The following is a 17752-nucleotide window of genomic DNA, read 5'->3' on the forward strand; positions in this document are numbered from 1 at the left end:
TAGAAGTAGACATAGGAATTTCCTTTAGGAGTTTCCTATGTCTAATTTTAAATGATAAAAAGTCTTCTAAAGGACGCCTATCTATATGCAACCAAAATAATTACCTGCAACAAATGAAGATCTGCCTGTCATATTAATTAATTTGAATATTATCGCTTTGACTTCCGTATTCTAATTTTCGTTCGTGTGCGATGTATTTAACTAAAGAAAAAGTTGATATTTCCACTTGGTATAGTGCCGGTAACAGTGAAGCCAAAGCAACAATATTCAAATTAATAAGTAATATGACATCCAGATCTTTATTTGGTCAAGAAGTTATTTTGGTTGCATAAAATTAGGCGTCCTTCGGAAGACTTTTTATCATTTGAAAGTACACATTGGAAATCCCTATGTCTACTACTTGAATATCACCGTACGTACTTATATAATATATATTTTATATTCAAGTTGCGTATAATCCAAGTACGAACATGAACATCCCTACCAACTGGGACCTAAATATAACATTTGAGTTTTGACGACATTGTTAATAATTCTTACGATACTTTGAATTTATTACAAAGTGAATCCAGTCTACTGGGTCTGTATGCAGACAGTAAGGGGCGTAGGATTTTAAGTAGCTAGAAATTTGCAGGTCACGGGCTCCCAAAACTGCTCGGTTTCCGGGCTCAAAAGGATTTTGTTTACGTTTCTGAACCAAATTTGTAAGATTAATGAAATACTTGGTTTCCCATCCGTGTTTATTAGTTTAATGATAAAATCATACCGACACCTTCATTTTAGATCTGCCGCTGCAAATTGGTATCAAAGCGAAGATCTTTAACGTTAAAGAAATAAACCGAATAATTATCTACATTTAACAACGGGCACGTAATTTAAATGATGTAATGCTGGAATGTACGGTACGATAAGGTGGGAAGATATAAAAGACTTTGAATATCAAATTCTATTGTGCCATAAAATTTTTATGGGGTTATTAAAATCAATCTTAAAACATGTATACTGCCGAAATACTGTTTAAAATATGGAATCATTCTTTCGATACGCGAAAATGATATAAAATTCAAGCTTGAAACGTGCTTGTTTTAATTAAAGTTAATTACTTTCGGAAAGTTCTCCATTAACCAACTTTCTTTCTAGTTTGCGGGAACGTGCAGCCAATTAATCGAGGTAAACTTTTATATTGTTCCAGGGGGTGGATAAATCAAAACGACTCACCTGAGAGTTAATCGCACTTAGATGCATTTGGGCCACTCGAAGATCGAACCGTTTCATCGAGATATCCTCTTGTATTTCATTAACCTTATTATACAAAGCCGACTCAAGCGAGCGTTGTTGAATTCGCAGAAGAGTCTCTAGAGAGTCCTGTATTTGCCTTATTTGAGCATCTAGATCAGCAGATTCCTTTTTCAGGGCGTCATGAGCCGGCTGCACTTGTACCGCCGAAAGTCGGTCTATCACCAATTGATCTTTCAAAGGCGGCGGGACGTTGTCCTGTAATAATAATGAGCTGTTGAGGCAAACTTGATTACACCGCACTTACTTACGTTGATAATTTCGCAGGGGTCCCCACCGTCTAAGGCGTCTGGTGGCTGAGGTTGAGGTGCTATAAAGGGACGTTTTGCTGAAAGTCCTCTTCCTTGCGCCGTCGGCATCGATCTTGCTAAATGAGCCATATCCGATGTTGCTGAAATTGCCCGACACTGCGATATGAGGTTTTCGTACCTTCTGTGCCTTTCGGTTGCCTGTGTTATGAAAATTTCCATTACGTAACATAATTGCATATGCAAAGAAGCTTATACAAGCTGGTAACGGCGAATAGAATTTTGTGTCGGATTTATACACAAATATGAAAAAAACCGGTACGCTACTCTTGAGGGCAATATGTTTTTGTTGTAGGGGTTCGGATTTCCTGCTTTCAGAATTAAGGCAAAACAAGATTTCACGGAGATTCCTTCTTATTAAAAAATCTTTAGGATACTTCACTTTAAAATTCCTACAGTATCATTAATGAAATATTTTGGCGCGTTTGCGTAGGGTGCATTTTAAGTTGAATGGGATGTTCCCCATTTCTAATCGTGCTCATTATCCAGCTCAGTTTTCTGCCATTCCCGAACTCAATTTTACGGCGATTATCTCTTCATAGAGTCAACATACCCCGTGGCAATTTACTTTATAAATACAGTGTATTTCGAAGATATTATTTCCGCTTACCTACTTTGTTCATTATTACAGGTCTTAACTTTATGAGGTAAATGAGAGGAGGACAAGAATGTTACGAAATAGACAAATCGGCAGCTTCGACCGTAGTCCATTTGTACTAAATTGTACCGAAAGATTAACTTGGAGCTTATGTTCACACCCGTCCGTAAAGATGACACATAGATAAATGTTTCAGGTCCATTGAGAAGGTTCATTACAATCCCAGCAATCCATTACTATAACTAACCTTAGGGTTCCGTAATCAAGACTAAACCCAACAAAATTACAGGCTTGTACTCGTTGTAGTTACACCGTTACACGTGTTAGTGGAGCAAATAATGTTACAAATCTGTGATTTAATTCATGTTGTACATGAAAATAGAGTAGTGGTTCACAGTGAATTACGAGGACCAGTTAGCCGTATCTAGGGATCGCTTAAAAGCCATCAACGTTAAATATTACAGGTATGCAATGTTTCGTGTTCATTTCGTTGCTGCTGATCAAAAATTTTGTTCTGATCAAACAAAACTGTTATAATCATTTTGAAAATGACTATGTAGGCGTAATGAATGCATAATTGCACCACATATTCCATGTATTTTTCGTGCTGTTACGTACCTACACTAATTGTGTGTGCTCATCAAATAAAAACGTTATCAAACTTTGAAAATGGATTTTTATTCTCTATTTGACTATTTACAGAATAAAAATATTACTCCACTCCAACACCCCCTCTGCAATCTGAGCATCATCTCTAAAATTTTAAATAAAAAAGGGGGTCGTGTAGCGCATTGTCCGACAGAGATTTTAAGTCTCGGTTCATTAATATACAGTTTTGAGCGCATTGTAAAACTTTCGGGTTTTCGGCATTATATACTCATTATCGTATTATTCCTGCATCGCTAGTCTGAAAGCTGAAAGCCATTCTTAAAGTTGATAATCTATTAAATGATGATGACTTGATTTAGTCGAAATCGATTGCCCTAAGAAAAAAAATATATAAAAATTATAAGTTTTACTATTAACGTCTAATTACTTTATTTCACTATTAATGTCCTTTAAATTTGTTAAAATAAGGAAATAGAATATCACAGTGTCTAATGGAAAATACTTTACAGTAATTTGGCCCTTTCTTTAATCCTGATTATCAAACATTTGTTACTTGTTTGAGATGATTGACTGCAGACAATAAATACAAGTTTAAAGTGAAATGATATTATATTGACATTATAAAAACTGTTCACAGTTCCACTTTCTTATTTAATCTTTTTAAGTATACAGGTAAAACTCGTAGGTACTGAATGTGTAATTCCTATACCGTGTGCAGTACTGCAGAAATTGAAACAATTTTGGTAGGATTTTCCCATTTCGATAATACTTTTTGATTTTGAAAATACATACACCCTGCTCCAGCGCTACGCCTCTTCATCTCGCCCAGATTCGTAAAAGTCTATAGCTCGGCGTTCCTATGAGATCTGAACGAAGACAATTTCTCAGTTTCAGGTTTAGTGTGTAAGAAAATGCTATTGAACCCACCGAATTGGTAATTTGTTGGAATTTGTGGGGCATAATTTTGTTGTTTTGGAATATCACCTGTAAGAAACGTGATGGTCTCTAAGGTAATCGTTTAATAACAAAAAGTCCATAGAATTTCACCGGCAAGTCCCTAATTTGCGCCCATGGTTGGAGGGGTTGGAGGGGGTGCGTCGCCAACTATGTCATTGTGATTCCCCCTCCGAATTAACGAAACGGATAGATTTTTTAAAATATCTGGTTTATTTACTAAGATATGGGGGGTGGTAAGTTTTCAAATTGCCACCCTGTATACCATGAATATTAGCGAAATTAATAATTTTTTGTAAAGGTATGCACAACTCGCTAAATGAAAATTGACCCGCACGGCCAAGACCGTGCATTTTTCATAAACGGATTCGTAATTTTTGCAATTCCCGTGGCGAAATGTATAAGATCACATCGAAAAAGCGAAGATTTTTGACAATTTTTTTCTTCTGTTTTTGTATGGTAAAATTGAACAATTTCAATTTTTTTGTTAAACTATTTAAGTAGGCTTCGTATTTCGATGAAACCTTCTGTAATGTGTACTTTGTGATAAATTTCAACGTTCGATATATCGATATTTCATGATTGATTAGTGAGTGTGCATTTTGTTTGCGCATGCGCAGTATAATTTTTTGTGCGTGCATTTTGTTTAATTGTATTAGAGAGGCTCTCATAAACATTTCGATTTCCATAAATAAAAAAGCATGCATTTTGTTTGCTTTTATTAGAGGGAAATTTCGATTGAATACGTCAAAAAATAGGAAAGTTGCGTTTTGTGCGTGCATTTTGTTTGTTTTTTTATTAGAGGAACATACCATAGAAATTTTGATTAATTTGCTTAGTTTGTAACATTATTTTCTTACCGATTAAAATTCCTAATTCAAATACTGTTTAAGTAACTTTTAATTCGTATTCTTATTTTTAAATTCCTTGCGTTCGTCATTTTCAAAAACATTCGTACGCCATCTAGGTATTTACTTTGTAATCCACTAGTTTAAGATGTAAGTATTTCCTGTAGTAAATTTGTTATTACCTTAGTATAGATTTCTTATTACAATAGTCCTTTATTTTGCCGTCCGAGGTCGTGCAAGTTCTTTTTAATTCTTTTCGGCGCACGCACTTCTTTGTGCAAAGGAAGAACAAGTCAGTTGGATACATGTATTTCCATACACTGCTTGCATTCATCTATGAATTTGCAAGGGTTGCACACTAAGGCCCGGTTGCACAATGTTATTTTAAACTTCAGATTAGTTTAACTGACAGATTTCAGAAACACGATTGGTCAACTGGTGAAATATTAGCCCATCAAATCCTTTCACCCACAATTTACCCATAAACTGAAGTTTAAACTGACATTGTACAACTGGGTCTTAGAGACGGATTTTTGATAATTAACGCATTTCAATGTCAGGTTAGTTTAACCAAAGATACATTTGAAGTGAACAGGTCTCGTATTATATCCCAAAAGATATTTCGTTCACTAATATTCTAAGGTCGAGTTTCACTGTTTAATTTCTCCGACTTAATTGGTAGATTCATTTGCAATTAGGGCACGCTCTGTTTATCGCACCGAACAAGCCCTTACGGGCACATTCTCGCTTTCAATATTCCGAAATCGTTCACAGAAATGACCTAATAAGTGGCCTAAGGAATATTACGTCGTCAGTTATCGCATTGAAAATTTAGAAACCGCGCGGCTCTAAAGATTGATGAGAACCTTTGTGTACATAACACGCAAATAAATCTCTCCTTCCTTAAGAGGAAACTGCGGTTTTATATTTGTCAACGCTCCCCCATTGTTAAATATGTACACGTGACTCATTTATTATACTGTCAGAATTGAAATAATACAAACTAATGTTTGGATTTATCCAATGGAGGCTTCTATGTCAAAATTTTCGCGTCACTCACCCTCGCCGATACGATTTCTGCCTCTTGTAAAATAGCTTCCGACACCGATGAACATAAATCCGTGTAGATTTCATCGATTTCCTGAAAATAAAGCTTATTAGTCATGAAATTACGTTTTCCTAGTAGCTTAAAAGAACTCATTTACTTCGGTCAATATAGCGTAATCCAATTTGGAATGTCATTTAGTTGCTATTTTAGTTTCAAAAGTTTAATCAGGCGTGTATATTTACACTTTAAATGCGATTTCAAAGTATACGCCTTAATTGAAGCTTTTAAGGACGCTAATTTTCTTTTTTAATTTCGTTTCACCTATTACGCTCACTAACACAATTTGTATGCATACACAGGTCGCCCAAATTAAATTTTCTTGCTTACATAAGCTCCCAAATTTTGCCGTAATCTCGTTAGATAAATACCGTTTAGGGGTGCTCAGTTTTAGTGGTATCCATACTACATTTTGGTTTATATGATCCCGTTGGCTTTGTTCTCAAAAAAGTTTGCACACCCACACCAATTGAAAGATTATAAAGCTTTTCGACAAAAGAAAAACACCGGTTTTCAAAAGCTTTATTATATGAGAAAACTTTTGTACATTTATATTTCTGCCTTAAAAAAGTTTTTCGGCGATACTGATTTATTGTTCAACATTTTTCATTTTGTTTGAATAACTTCCATAAACACACGTGCGAACAATTGCACATGTCTAAATCTTTACCAAATATTTAGCGATTATTTTCTGCGCCAGCTTTACTTGGGTATGACCCTGGGCATCATCGATGTATATCGTAATAATAAATTTGCTGTTCAGCGTGTCTCTTATTAGAAAAAGATGGCAATTCGCAACTTGAGTCTGCTGTGCAATTCATATTGATGGTCCAAAACGTACGTCTTGCATTTGCATTAGCTTTTCGTCTTTTTTTTTGCTGGTCATTTCTGGAGTGTTTAAGCGGCAAATTGTAACAAATTTATGCAATTGTTGTGAAATTCAAAATGGGCAGACGTAATTATAACATTTCTTCTACGTTCATAATTAACTAACACCTTAAATTATTACTATCAACATAATAATAATCGCCTTTAGTGTGGTGTCACACTATGCGTTTTTACCGCTCCCGCTAAAACGCTCCTGTTTGACGGGATGGTAATATCACACGTTATTAAATGGTACCAGTCACATATATGTATGCGTTTTCGCCGCACCAACCGGATGCAACCGCATCCTGCTGCCGCTGCGCAGGATGACATGACAACCACAATGACATGAAACCACGTGTTGTTGCACGTTGGTTGTCATCAGTTGTCACACTGAGCGATGCAACCGGGTGTTTTGTTAGGTTTACAATGTTTGATGTCGGTTTATTCATCGAGTGCGTGCATGCAAAAACTGCACTGTGGGAAAAACAATCTAAAGAGTATGTAGATAAAAACTGTAGGGAGAAATCATGGGTAGAAATTGAATTTTTCTACAACTGTCAAAAAAACCTGTCATTTTCTGACGGATTTCGAAACGCGAAGTACTAGATTTTTAATCGGTTAATTAATAAGTAAGGTTGCTCTTGACAACGTGCGCGAAATCGTCAACAGTGAAAAAAAGTATTTCGCGCACGGGACAAAGTTGAACTTAAACAGCAAATTTAATTAACAATCGGTTCAGTTGTAGAAAAAATATTGTATATAACGCTAGCGGGAAGTTATTTCGCGCATTTGACTGATATTTTAACTCGGCTTCGCCTCGTCAAAATACCTTCAGTCTCAATGCGCGAAATTGAACTTCGCGCTCTTGTTATATAAATAATGTAACGTTATTTATAAATTCGGGTTCGATTTATATCAATATTTATTAAACAAAACTAAAACACTATAAAAACCGTACAATTTATATCGATTATTTATATCACACACTTCGAAATTTATATCAGCTTTTCGCGCTCTATGTTTCGTTCGCACTCGATCTCGTTCGATAGTAGACTGCCGCGATGTTCGGTCCGCAACCATTTATACACGCAAACAATGTAAGTCCAGTACATTCTCGAATACGCGTAGAAAATTCCAGAGTGCCAAAGGCGACGTCATGTCTGCAGCACATTTCCGTTACACTGCCCCCTTCTTAATTCTGGACGTCTCGTTCAGAAACTGCGTTAGTATTACTTTTTAATGCCTCGTGTCGGAATCTGCAGTCAGAGCCTGCTCGACAAACACCTTTCTTGAAAAAGTAACAGTCCACAGTTTTGCGGAGGGTCGTCCTCTGTGGGTTGAAGCAGCATACTGTAATTCGAACGCTAGTGTTTCTAAAAATCACTTCGATCATGGTTCGCACTATCTTCCAGTCCAACCCATCTAAACCACATCCAATCTTCGGGATCGCCAAGCTATTTATGTCATAGAATGCCATGAGTTTCTTTAAGCTTTTTAAAGCAGACCAGAGGTTTTCATAGGTGGGTTTGCCTTCTGACGTTTTCTTTGAAACCAAGTAGAACAAAGAGCATTGACTATCTTCCAAGCGCAGTACTTTACCCACTCGTGGTCTTTGCTTTAACAACTCGTCCATTCTTCCAAATCTTTTCCGGAATACGGAAGCTATACCTCTACCCATGCGAAGGTCTTCGGCGACACAATGGGCGATGGAAACGTTAACCGGAAGCTCAAAAATATTTTGACAAATTCCCTGAGTAACGCCAAATCGAGCTTTCTTCCGCTGGGCGTAATTTGACATAAAATCGTTAAAGTTTGGCTCGATCCCAAAGCGGCGTTCCTCTTCTCGAATACCTCTAACTTCTTCGTTGTTGTTGGATCCGGCATATCGTGCGAGTCGATTAATGTGGACAACTTTCGGTTTCCGGTGTTTCATTCTGATACGATATATCACGTCATTTATTTTCTTGATCACCTCATACGGACCTTCCCATTGTCTTTGTAGCTTGGGAGAAAGACCTCTTCGCCTCTGTGGATTGTGCAGCCATACCAGATCTCCAGCTTCAAAAGTTTCATTGGCCGAGCGGAGGTTGTATTGATTTTTCATGCGATCGCTGGCAATCTGAATATGACTTCTAGCCAAGTCGTGAATGTCGTTCATCTTCACTCTTAGTTGGTCAACATAATTTTCACCTGCGACATATTCTTCATGGGGTTTACGCCCAAACTCGAGATCACATGGAAGGCGTAGCTCACGACCCAACATAAGGCAGGCAGGAGTCTGACCCGTGGTCTCGTTGACGGCTGATCGATATGCCATAAGGAACAGGTGGAGGTACTGGTCCCAATTTTTCTGATGTTCTGCCACGACTTTTGAAAGATATTTACCCATCGTTCGATTCATTATCTCAACCATTCCATCTGACTGAGGATGCAAAGGTGTTGTTCTGGTTTTATTGGCTCCTAACAATCGACAAACATCTTGGAACAAAGCCGATTCAAAGTTCCTTCCTTGGTCTGAATGGATTTCTACAGGAACACCAAAACGTGTAAAGAACTCCTTTACCAACACTTCTGCAACTGTTGCTGCCTCTTGGTTTGGAATGGCGTAAGCTTCAGTCCACTTTGTGAAATAATCCATAGCCACTAGGATATATTTATTTCCGCCATCTGTCCCGGGAAACGGTCCTGCGATATCGATAGCAACTCGTTCCATCGGACTACCAACGTTATACTGCCTCATGGGTGCCTTCTTCTTGGAAACTGGTCCGTTTCCAGTAGCACATAACTCACATTTTTTGACACCATCGCCGGACATCTTCTTTACGGTTGACCCAATAGAATCGCTCACGTACCCTTTGCAACGTTTTCGTAATACCAAAGTGTCCTCCGGAAGCGCCGTCATGCAATTTTTGCAATACTTCCGACACTTTGCTTCTAGGTACTACTAATTGCAGCGTCGATTCGGTGCCATCTTCACTTTCAAGGGTCCTATACAACAGGTTGTCTTTCAGAGTCAGGCTATTCCATTGGCCCCAATAACTCTTTACTTCAGGACTTGTGGCACTAATGTCTTGCCAGTCTGGTCTTTGTCCGTGGCGTATCCAATTCAGAACAGTTTTTATACTTGGGTCGTTTTCTTGGGCCGTTTTGATTTCGCTTGGCTTCCATTCCTCACTCTCTACAGTTGTTCGCCGCAGATGGCCAATCTTGTCTTCTATTTTAGAACAATGTGTGCAGTTGTCCTTGCACGGTCTTCTTGACAAAGCGTCTGCATTAATTGTGAACTTTTCCAGCCCTGTGTTCAATGTCGTAGTCATATTCCTGAAGACGTTCTAACCATCTTGCCACCTGTCCTTCTGGGTTTCGGAACTGCAAGAGCCACTTTAGCGCTGCATGATCTGTCCTTATCAAGAACTTGCGGCCGTAAAGGTACTTATGGAAATGTTCGCATGCCTTTACCACACCCAGGAGCTCTCGCCTAGTCACACAATAATTCCTCTCGGGTTTCGACAGTACTTTGCTGAAATAGGCAATGACTCTTTCCTGTCCGTCTTGCAATTGAGAGAGAACAGCTCCAATGGCGGTGTTACTGGCATCGGTATCTAGCACGAACTTTCCTTCATTTCTGGGGTAGCCAAGGATAGGTGCGCTAGTAAGAGCTTGCCGGAGATGTTCGAAAGCTCTTTGACAGTCTTCACTCCATTCGTACTCATTGCCCTCTTCTGTCAACTTTATTAATGGTTTAGCAATGTTGGCAAATCCTTTCACGAATCGTCTATATAGGTGCACAAACCGAGGAAACTTCGAATCTCGTGCTTGTTCTCAGGAATCGGCCACTCTTGAATCGCTATAATCTTCTCTGGGTCAGCTGTAACACCATCACGAGATACGATGTGCCCCAAATATTTAACTTCTTTTTGGAACATAAAGCATTTCTTTGGACTTAGTTTTAAATTGGCCTCTCGTAATCGTCCAAACACCTCTCTCAGGTTCTTTAGGTGTTCTTCAAAAGTTTTCCTACGACAATTACATCATCCAAATATACCAGACATGTCTGCCACGTTAGTCCCCTTAGAACTGCTTCCATAAGTCTCTCAAACGTCGCGGGGGCATTACACAATCCGAAGGGCATTACTGTGAATTGCCAAAGTCCAGAGCCTATAGAAAACGCGGTCTTCTCTCGGTCTGTCGATTCCATTCCCACTTGCCAATAACCACTCTTTAGGTCGAGTGTGGAAAACCATTGGGCTCCAGATAGAGTGTCCAAGGTGTCGTCTATTCTTGGCAGTGGATAGCTATCTTTCTTGGTGACGGAATTTAATAGACGGTAGTCAACGCAAAATCTTGTGGAGCCATCCTTCTTCTTTACAAGCACTATCGGTGATGACCAAGGACTATTCGATGGCTCGATGATACCTTGTTTTCTCATGTCTCTAATAATCTCTTCCGCTTCGTCTCGTTTAGCCAATGGGAGTCGCCTTGGCTGTTGTCTAATCGGTTGGGAATTGCCAGTATTTATTTTATGGGTGACTATGCTTGTCTTGCCCTTGTCCTGGTCGTTTACCGCGAACACATCTCGGAATTCCACAAGCATATTTTTCACCTTTTGTCGTTGTCTATTGTCAAAATCTGGAGTGTTCTTAATGACCATATCTATCAGCTCTCTTGGATACTTTCCTTTAGATAGATTTTCCGATTTCACAGAGCGAATAGCCGAGATGGGCACACACTGTCCAACTGCAGTTCGTTTGCTTAGCTTAACAGGACTATCTTTCAAATTCATAATTCGAATCGGAACGCCATTTTGAACTTTTACCAGAGCCCTAGCCACTAGAAATTCCTTTTCGTTTAGTGCTTCGACTATCCGTAGGCTTCCCTGGCGACAATATCCATCTAAAGTGGTCATTATAATTTTTTCACTAAGTCCGGGTATAATGACGTCATGAGTGGTTACCAGGCGGATGACATCTTCTTTGTCTTCATGGAAAGGGAGTTCTTCATCGCCGACCTTTAACACGCCCTTTTTCACGTCTAACACAGCTCCGAGTTTCTTAAGAAGGTCCATCCCCAAGATGAATTTATCAGAAATATCAGCAATTAGCACCTGGTGATTGATGGTGGTCTTTCCGATGGTGACAGACATTTGTATTTCTCCGTGCGTTTTTATTCTTTCACCAGTTGCTGTTTTTAACTGCACGGTCGAAGATGAGATCCGAGAATGATTCTTCAATAACTCTGGTCTTGCAATAGTTCTTGTTGCACCTGTGTCTACTAGCAAGGATCTGTCTTCTCCATTAACTCGGCCGTCGATGTACAAACTCAGAACTTTTCCAGACGACGAAATGTTTACAGTGAAGATCGGGGCTTTGTTTCTGCAGGTCGACGATAGCCCCTTCCTGTCGACCTTTCTTAGTTTTCCGACTGCTGTAATGGTTTTTGGCAGTTGCTGCGAACGTGTCCAATCTCGCCGCAATTCCAACATCGTGGTTCACGTTTCTTTGCCAGTGACTGTATTGCTTTATTGACCTTTTCTTCCACTACTTTACTGATCTTTTCTTCAAAACTTTCAGAGCCACCTTCCTCTTCGATGGTTCTTACCCGGCTCTCACTGCGAGGTTCCATCATACGTACTCGCGCACTTCCATGACTAGCTTTCTTGGCGGCTTCGAATTCTAACGCATGGGCCAAAGCTTTCTCAATTTTGTCGTGCCTAGCCAGTCTCAAAGCCTGCTGGGCATCTCCATCACAAACGGCATCGATAAATGTTTGTACAGCCAGTTGATCAAGAAAGCTCTCCGGTGCCGTAGGGTATGCCAATCGAATCAGTCTAGCGATGTCCGCTTCAAGTTCCTGCAAACTTTCTCCAGATTTCTGCATTCGGTTCTTGACTTGGGCATAGTAAACTTGCTGAAGGTGTTTATCGCCATATCGCATTTCGAGTCGCGCTACTATTTGTTGGAAGTTTTGTTGATCCTCGGGGATGGTCCGCAACACATCCAGAGCATCTCCTCTCAGAGCAAGAATCAGGGCTGTAGTTTTGTCTTGAAGAGTCCATTTATTTGCCGCAGTCGCTGCTTCAAACTGTCGAACGTACGTGGTCCAAGAAATCTTACCATCAAAAGTAGGTGGCTTTACTCGGGCTTGCTGAACGTCGCCTTCTACTCTTGTATTTGTTTCTGGGTCGACCTTCTTGTAATGAGTAGACTGTGGCACCTCAAGAAGACGGTCCATCAGTAATTCATCTGGGGCACTACTAGTACGCTCTTCCGTACTCAGTCGCAAGAATTGCTCGCGCAGCTCTTCATACTTGTGCTCAATCTCGACGAATGTTGCTTTAAATGTTTTGGAAACTTCCGTAATTCTATCTTCAACTTTTTCTTCAATTGATGTAGAGACTTCTTCGATAATCTTTCTAGAATTTTCCGCCATCTTTTCGAACTTCTCGTCCATTTTTCTAGAGTTTTCCTCAATCTTCTCGAACTTCTCTTGAATATTTCTAGAATTTTCTTCATTAATCTTTCTAGAATTTTCTTCCATTTTCTCAAACTTCTCGAAACTTCTCTTGAATATTTCTAGAATTTTCTTCCATTTTCTCGAACTTCTCTTCAAAATTTCTAGAATTTTCTTCGAACTTCTCTTGAATATTTCTATAACTTTCTTCATTAATCTTTCTAGAATTTTCTTCCAACTTCTCAAACTTCTCTTGAATATTTCTAGAATTTTCTTCATTAATCTTTCTAGAATTTTCTTCCATTTTCTCGAACTTCTCTTCAAAATTTCTAGAATTTTCTTCCAACTTCTCGTGAATATTTCTAGAATTTTCTTGGGTGCTTTTCATTTCTTGTTGCAACACCTGTTGGCCATTTTGGATTTGCTGGAGCAAATTGAGCATCGTTTCTTCCATTTTAGCGGCAGCAGATCTTGTTACAGGCATACACAAGCACAAGCACTTAATTTAAACTTACTTTTAATTAATTTAATTAATTCCCACACCTGACACCAATGTAACGTTATTTATAAATTCGGGTTCGATTTATATCAATATTTATTAAACAAAACTAAAACACTATAAAATCCGTACAATTTATATCGATTATTTATATCACACACTTCGAAATTTATATCAGCTTTTCGCGCTCTATGTTTCGTCCGTACTCGATCTCGTTCGATAGTAGACTAACTGCCGCGATGTTCGGTCCGCAACCATTTATACACGCAAGCAATGTAAGTCCAGTACATTCTCGAATACGCGTAGAAAATTCCAGAGTGCCAAAGGCGACGTCATGTCTGCAGCATTTCCGTTACAATAACTATTTTGGACATTCGGTAATATACAACAAATTTGTTCTTGTTCATTCGAATTTTCTCATAAAACTTCGCAAACCTATTATGAGATTCTCGTCCTGAATTAAAAGGATCAATCCAATATTAACGATATATCTGCTTTCTCAATAACCCCTCCGCCTCAAGCGTACAAACCATCTTTAGCAATAATTGAGACATGACACTACTTAGACTGCCAAAATATAGCAAAACCGCATCCCGTTAGACCGGAATAGTGTGACAAGTAGATCTCATCCTGTCAAACTGTTATAAATATGCTACTTTAATAACTCAAAAAGATACACGAGAATTCCTCAAACAATACATGGTCATGCTCGAACACAACCTCACTTATTCTAGCGTCTCTGCCACTCCTGTCCAGTGGCGTACCGGCCAGCGTCTCCCGTGCGTACACAACACTCCTCCCCCTTTACGTACGCACACTCATAGTCTTGTAAGTGCCTTGGTGGTCGGCGATTCCGCTCAGGCCGTGGTGTGCTGGGACGTGGCGTGGTTCCTCCTTCTGGTGATGGGAGTTTCGCTCTAAGAGAACCTTCTGGCGATGCCATAGGTTGCTCTGCCCGTTCCGGAATGGCTTCTTGTTCGTCTTCATCTGTTTCTGAAGATGTTTCTATCCCGGGGACTTCTTGTTCGATGGGACGTGTAACCATTTGGTTGCTGTGCCGATGCAACAACTTCCCCTCCGGAGTCTGTACTTTGTATGACACTGGTCCTGTTTTCTGCACAACCTGGGCTGGAATCCACTTGTCTCCCGGCACGTAACTACGAACACCTACATGTTGTCCTTCCTTGAAGCTTCGCACTTCTGTCCCTAACAACTGGTCCCTTTTCTGATCCATCTCCGTGGTCAAGCTGGGTTTAATGCGATCCAGTGCAGTGGTGATCCTCCGGCCCATCAATAATTCGGCAGGTGATTGTCCTGTTGTTGTGCACGGCGTCGCGTGTTGGGCCAATAAGAATCGAGAGATCCTGGTCTCCACGTCCCCTTTGCCCATCTTCTTCAGCGAGTCTTTCGCAAATTGCACCATCCTCTCTGCCTGCCCATTTGATGATGGCTTATACGGGGCCACATTCACTGCTCGGCATCCATTCTTCTTAGCGAAAAGCTTGAATTCTTCAGACGTGAATGCTGTGCCGTTATCGCTGACTATGACGTCCGGCAGCCCATGTGTCGCAAATATCTCCCGTAATACTTGGATGGTGGTTGTCGATGAAAGGGAAGGGACTCGTCTCATCTCTAACCACTTGCTGTACGAGTCAACAACCAGGAGAAAATAGTTCCCGTTCACTGGGCCGGCATGGTCCACGTGAATGCGCTGCCATGGTTCCCTTGCGAACTCCCAAGGGTGAATGGGAGCCTTGGGTGGCATATGTCTGTGTTGCTGGCATATTTCGCATTTGGCAACAAAATCCTCGATGTCCGAGTCCACTCCTGGCCACCATACATAACTTCTTGCCAGCGCCTTCATGCGAATGATCCCTGGGTGAGCCTCGTGCAACACCTGCAGAATCCTTTTTCTCTCTCCCGGCGGAATAATGACACGGGTTCCAGTCAACAGGCAATTCCTATACGACGTGATATCATTCCGCCGCGTCCAGTATGGCTTAATATCAGATTGCAGGTCCCTTAGCGATGTGGGCCATCCACTTAATGCAAAATCTCTTACACGAGCTAAGACGGGATCCTTAGCAGTTTGTCTAGCTACATCTTGGGCAGATACTGGAGATTCTTCCACACACTCAAACATCAGGACATCCGCGCATCTCGGAACATCTTCTCGAGTTGTCGGTAGCGGAAGCCTACACAAGGCATCAGCATGTGGAATTTTCTTACCCGCTACATGGACCAAATTGTAATCGTATGCGCTCAAATTGTACCTCCAGCGCAGCATGCGAGGCGATATTTCGTTTGGGCAATGCTTATTCTCTCCCAGGATTCCCAGCAAGGGCTTATGGTCTGTTCGAATTTCAACCTTCCGTCCGAATATGTAGTTGTGGAATTTCGTAACTCCCACCATGATGGCTAACGCTTCTTTATCCACCTGGGCAAAGTTTCTTTCCGGCTTTGACAACGTACGGCTATGGAATGCGATGGGCGCCTCCCTTCCGTTTTCCTGCGGCTGACTGAGAACCATGCCTACTCCAAACGAACTCGCATCTACGGTTAAGATTAGTTTCCTACCTTCATGGTAATGGCATAAAATGGGTTTTTTCGTTAATAGCGACTTAACACGCCCAAATGCCTGTGCTTCGTCTCTTCCCCATCTAAATGTTACATTTTTATGCAGTAACTTATGCAGTGGCTCCGCTATTGTTGCTTTCGATTCGAGGAATGGCCCATAGAAATTGACCAATCCCAAGAAGGCTTGCAGTTCCGTAACATTACTTGGGGCCGGTGCTCGAATGATCGCTTGAATTTTTTCCTCTGCTGGCTCTAGTCCTCTGGAACTAATCTTATGACCCAGGAATTCGATTTCATGTACGTTGAATACACATTTTGCCTTCTTCAGCTTAAGGCCGTCTTCTCTAAATCTGGTCAGAACTTCCCGCAATCGTCCTAACAGCTGTGCCTCATCCTTAGCAACCACCAGAATGTCGTCAAAATAGGGCATGACCCCTGGTATGCCTTGCAGCCTCTGATCTATTAGCTGCTGAAAGATTTGTGGTGCATTGCTAATCCCAAATTGCAAACGTTTCACCCGGAACGCCCCCTTATGTGTGATTATAGTTTGTGCCTCGGCGGCTTCGTCATCGACAGTCAGCTGTTGGTATGCCTGTGTCAAATCAAGTTTTGCGAAAACACGACCTCCAGCTAGGTTGGCCAGCATATCCTGCACGTTCGGAATGGGGTAGGTCTCTGGTCGCAACACCTTGTTCACAGTTATACGATAATCGGCGCACAACCGGATCTCATTCGATGCCTTAACCACCGGAACTATGGGCGTGGCCCATCTGGGGTGCGTCACAGGTTCAATAACTCCTTGCTGCTGTAGGCGATCCAGCTCATCCTCAATCAGAGGTCGTAATGCGAATGGGACCTTTCGTACCTTACACACAATGGGATTGACATCTCGTGGTAAATTGAGGCTAATTGGAGGGCCTCGGAACACGCCCAAAGTCCCGTCAAACACTTCCGCGAATTCGCTTTCTAGTTCAGTTTGAATCACGTTATTAAGTACCGCGTTGTGCACTTGGTTAATCCCAGACACATTAATGTTCAATGGCTCAAACCAGTTTCGCCCCAAAAGATTCACCACGCGCGTTCCCTTAATTACGATCACAGGAAGAGTTTTGTGCACGTTTTTGTATTCGACACGTACGTACCCCGTCCCCAGTGTCTCAATCATATTGCCCTGATAGTCCCGTAATATGATTGTGTTCCGTTCTAAGTTGGGCTTCCTTCGTAATGAATTGAAACAGCTGGCACTAATGACGGTATAAGCCGCGCCACTGTCGACTTCCAAACAGCATGCAGTACTATTAAGTAACAACTTAACTTGTAGCTTACCAGGATCTCCTGGGGATACTCTGTGAATAGAATACTCGGTTCCCTCTTCACTGTCACTCTCATTTTGTCGACCAGAATCGTTGTCAGACGCCACTGCTTTCACCTGCTCGGACCGCTTACTACCCCTGTTCCGTTTCTTCCTCAAACATGCCCTCTCGATATGCCCCATCTTTCCACAAAAACGGCACGCCGCTGTTTTAAACCTGCATGTTTCCGATGAATGCGATTCGTCACACCGAAAACATAACTTTGTCATTTCCTTCCGATTATCTATTTTCTTTAGAAAGCCCTCAGGAGTTCCTCGCAGGTCCG

The 17752-nt window shown here is 40.9% G+C and overlaps 1 protein-coding gene across 11 annotated transcripts in view; it reads right to left on the bottom strand.

The window, feature by feature from the left end:
- The window catches only part of LOC116180168 (SH3 and cysteine-rich domain-containing protein 2-like), a 64384-nt gene that overhangs the window by 39670 nt on the left and 6962 nt on the right, over window positions 1-17752 (bottom strand). For all 11 annotated transcript variants that reach the window (XM_031500035.1, XM_031500033.1, XM_031500030.1 and 8 more), the window contains exons 3-5: window positions 5674-5754; window positions 1548-1745; window positions 1219-1494 (exon numbers count right to left, since the gene is read on the bottom strand). In XM_031500035.1, coding sequence (XP_031355895.1) covers window positions 1219-1494; window positions 1548-1745; window positions 5674-5754 — 555 coding nt within the window. The remainder of the gene's footprint in view (window positions 1-1218; window positions 1495-1547; window positions 1746-5673; window positions 5755-17752) is intronic.

Source organism: Photinus pyralis, unplaced genomic scaffold (genome assembly GCF_008802855.1).
Source record: "Photinus pyralis isolate 1611_PpyrPB1 unplaced genomic scaffold, Ppyr1.3 Ppyr1.4_LG9, whole genome shotgun sequence".
NCBI classification, from domain to species: domain Eukaryota; kingdom Metazoa; phylum Arthropoda; class Insecta; order Coleoptera; family Lampyridae; genus Photinus; species Photinus pyralis.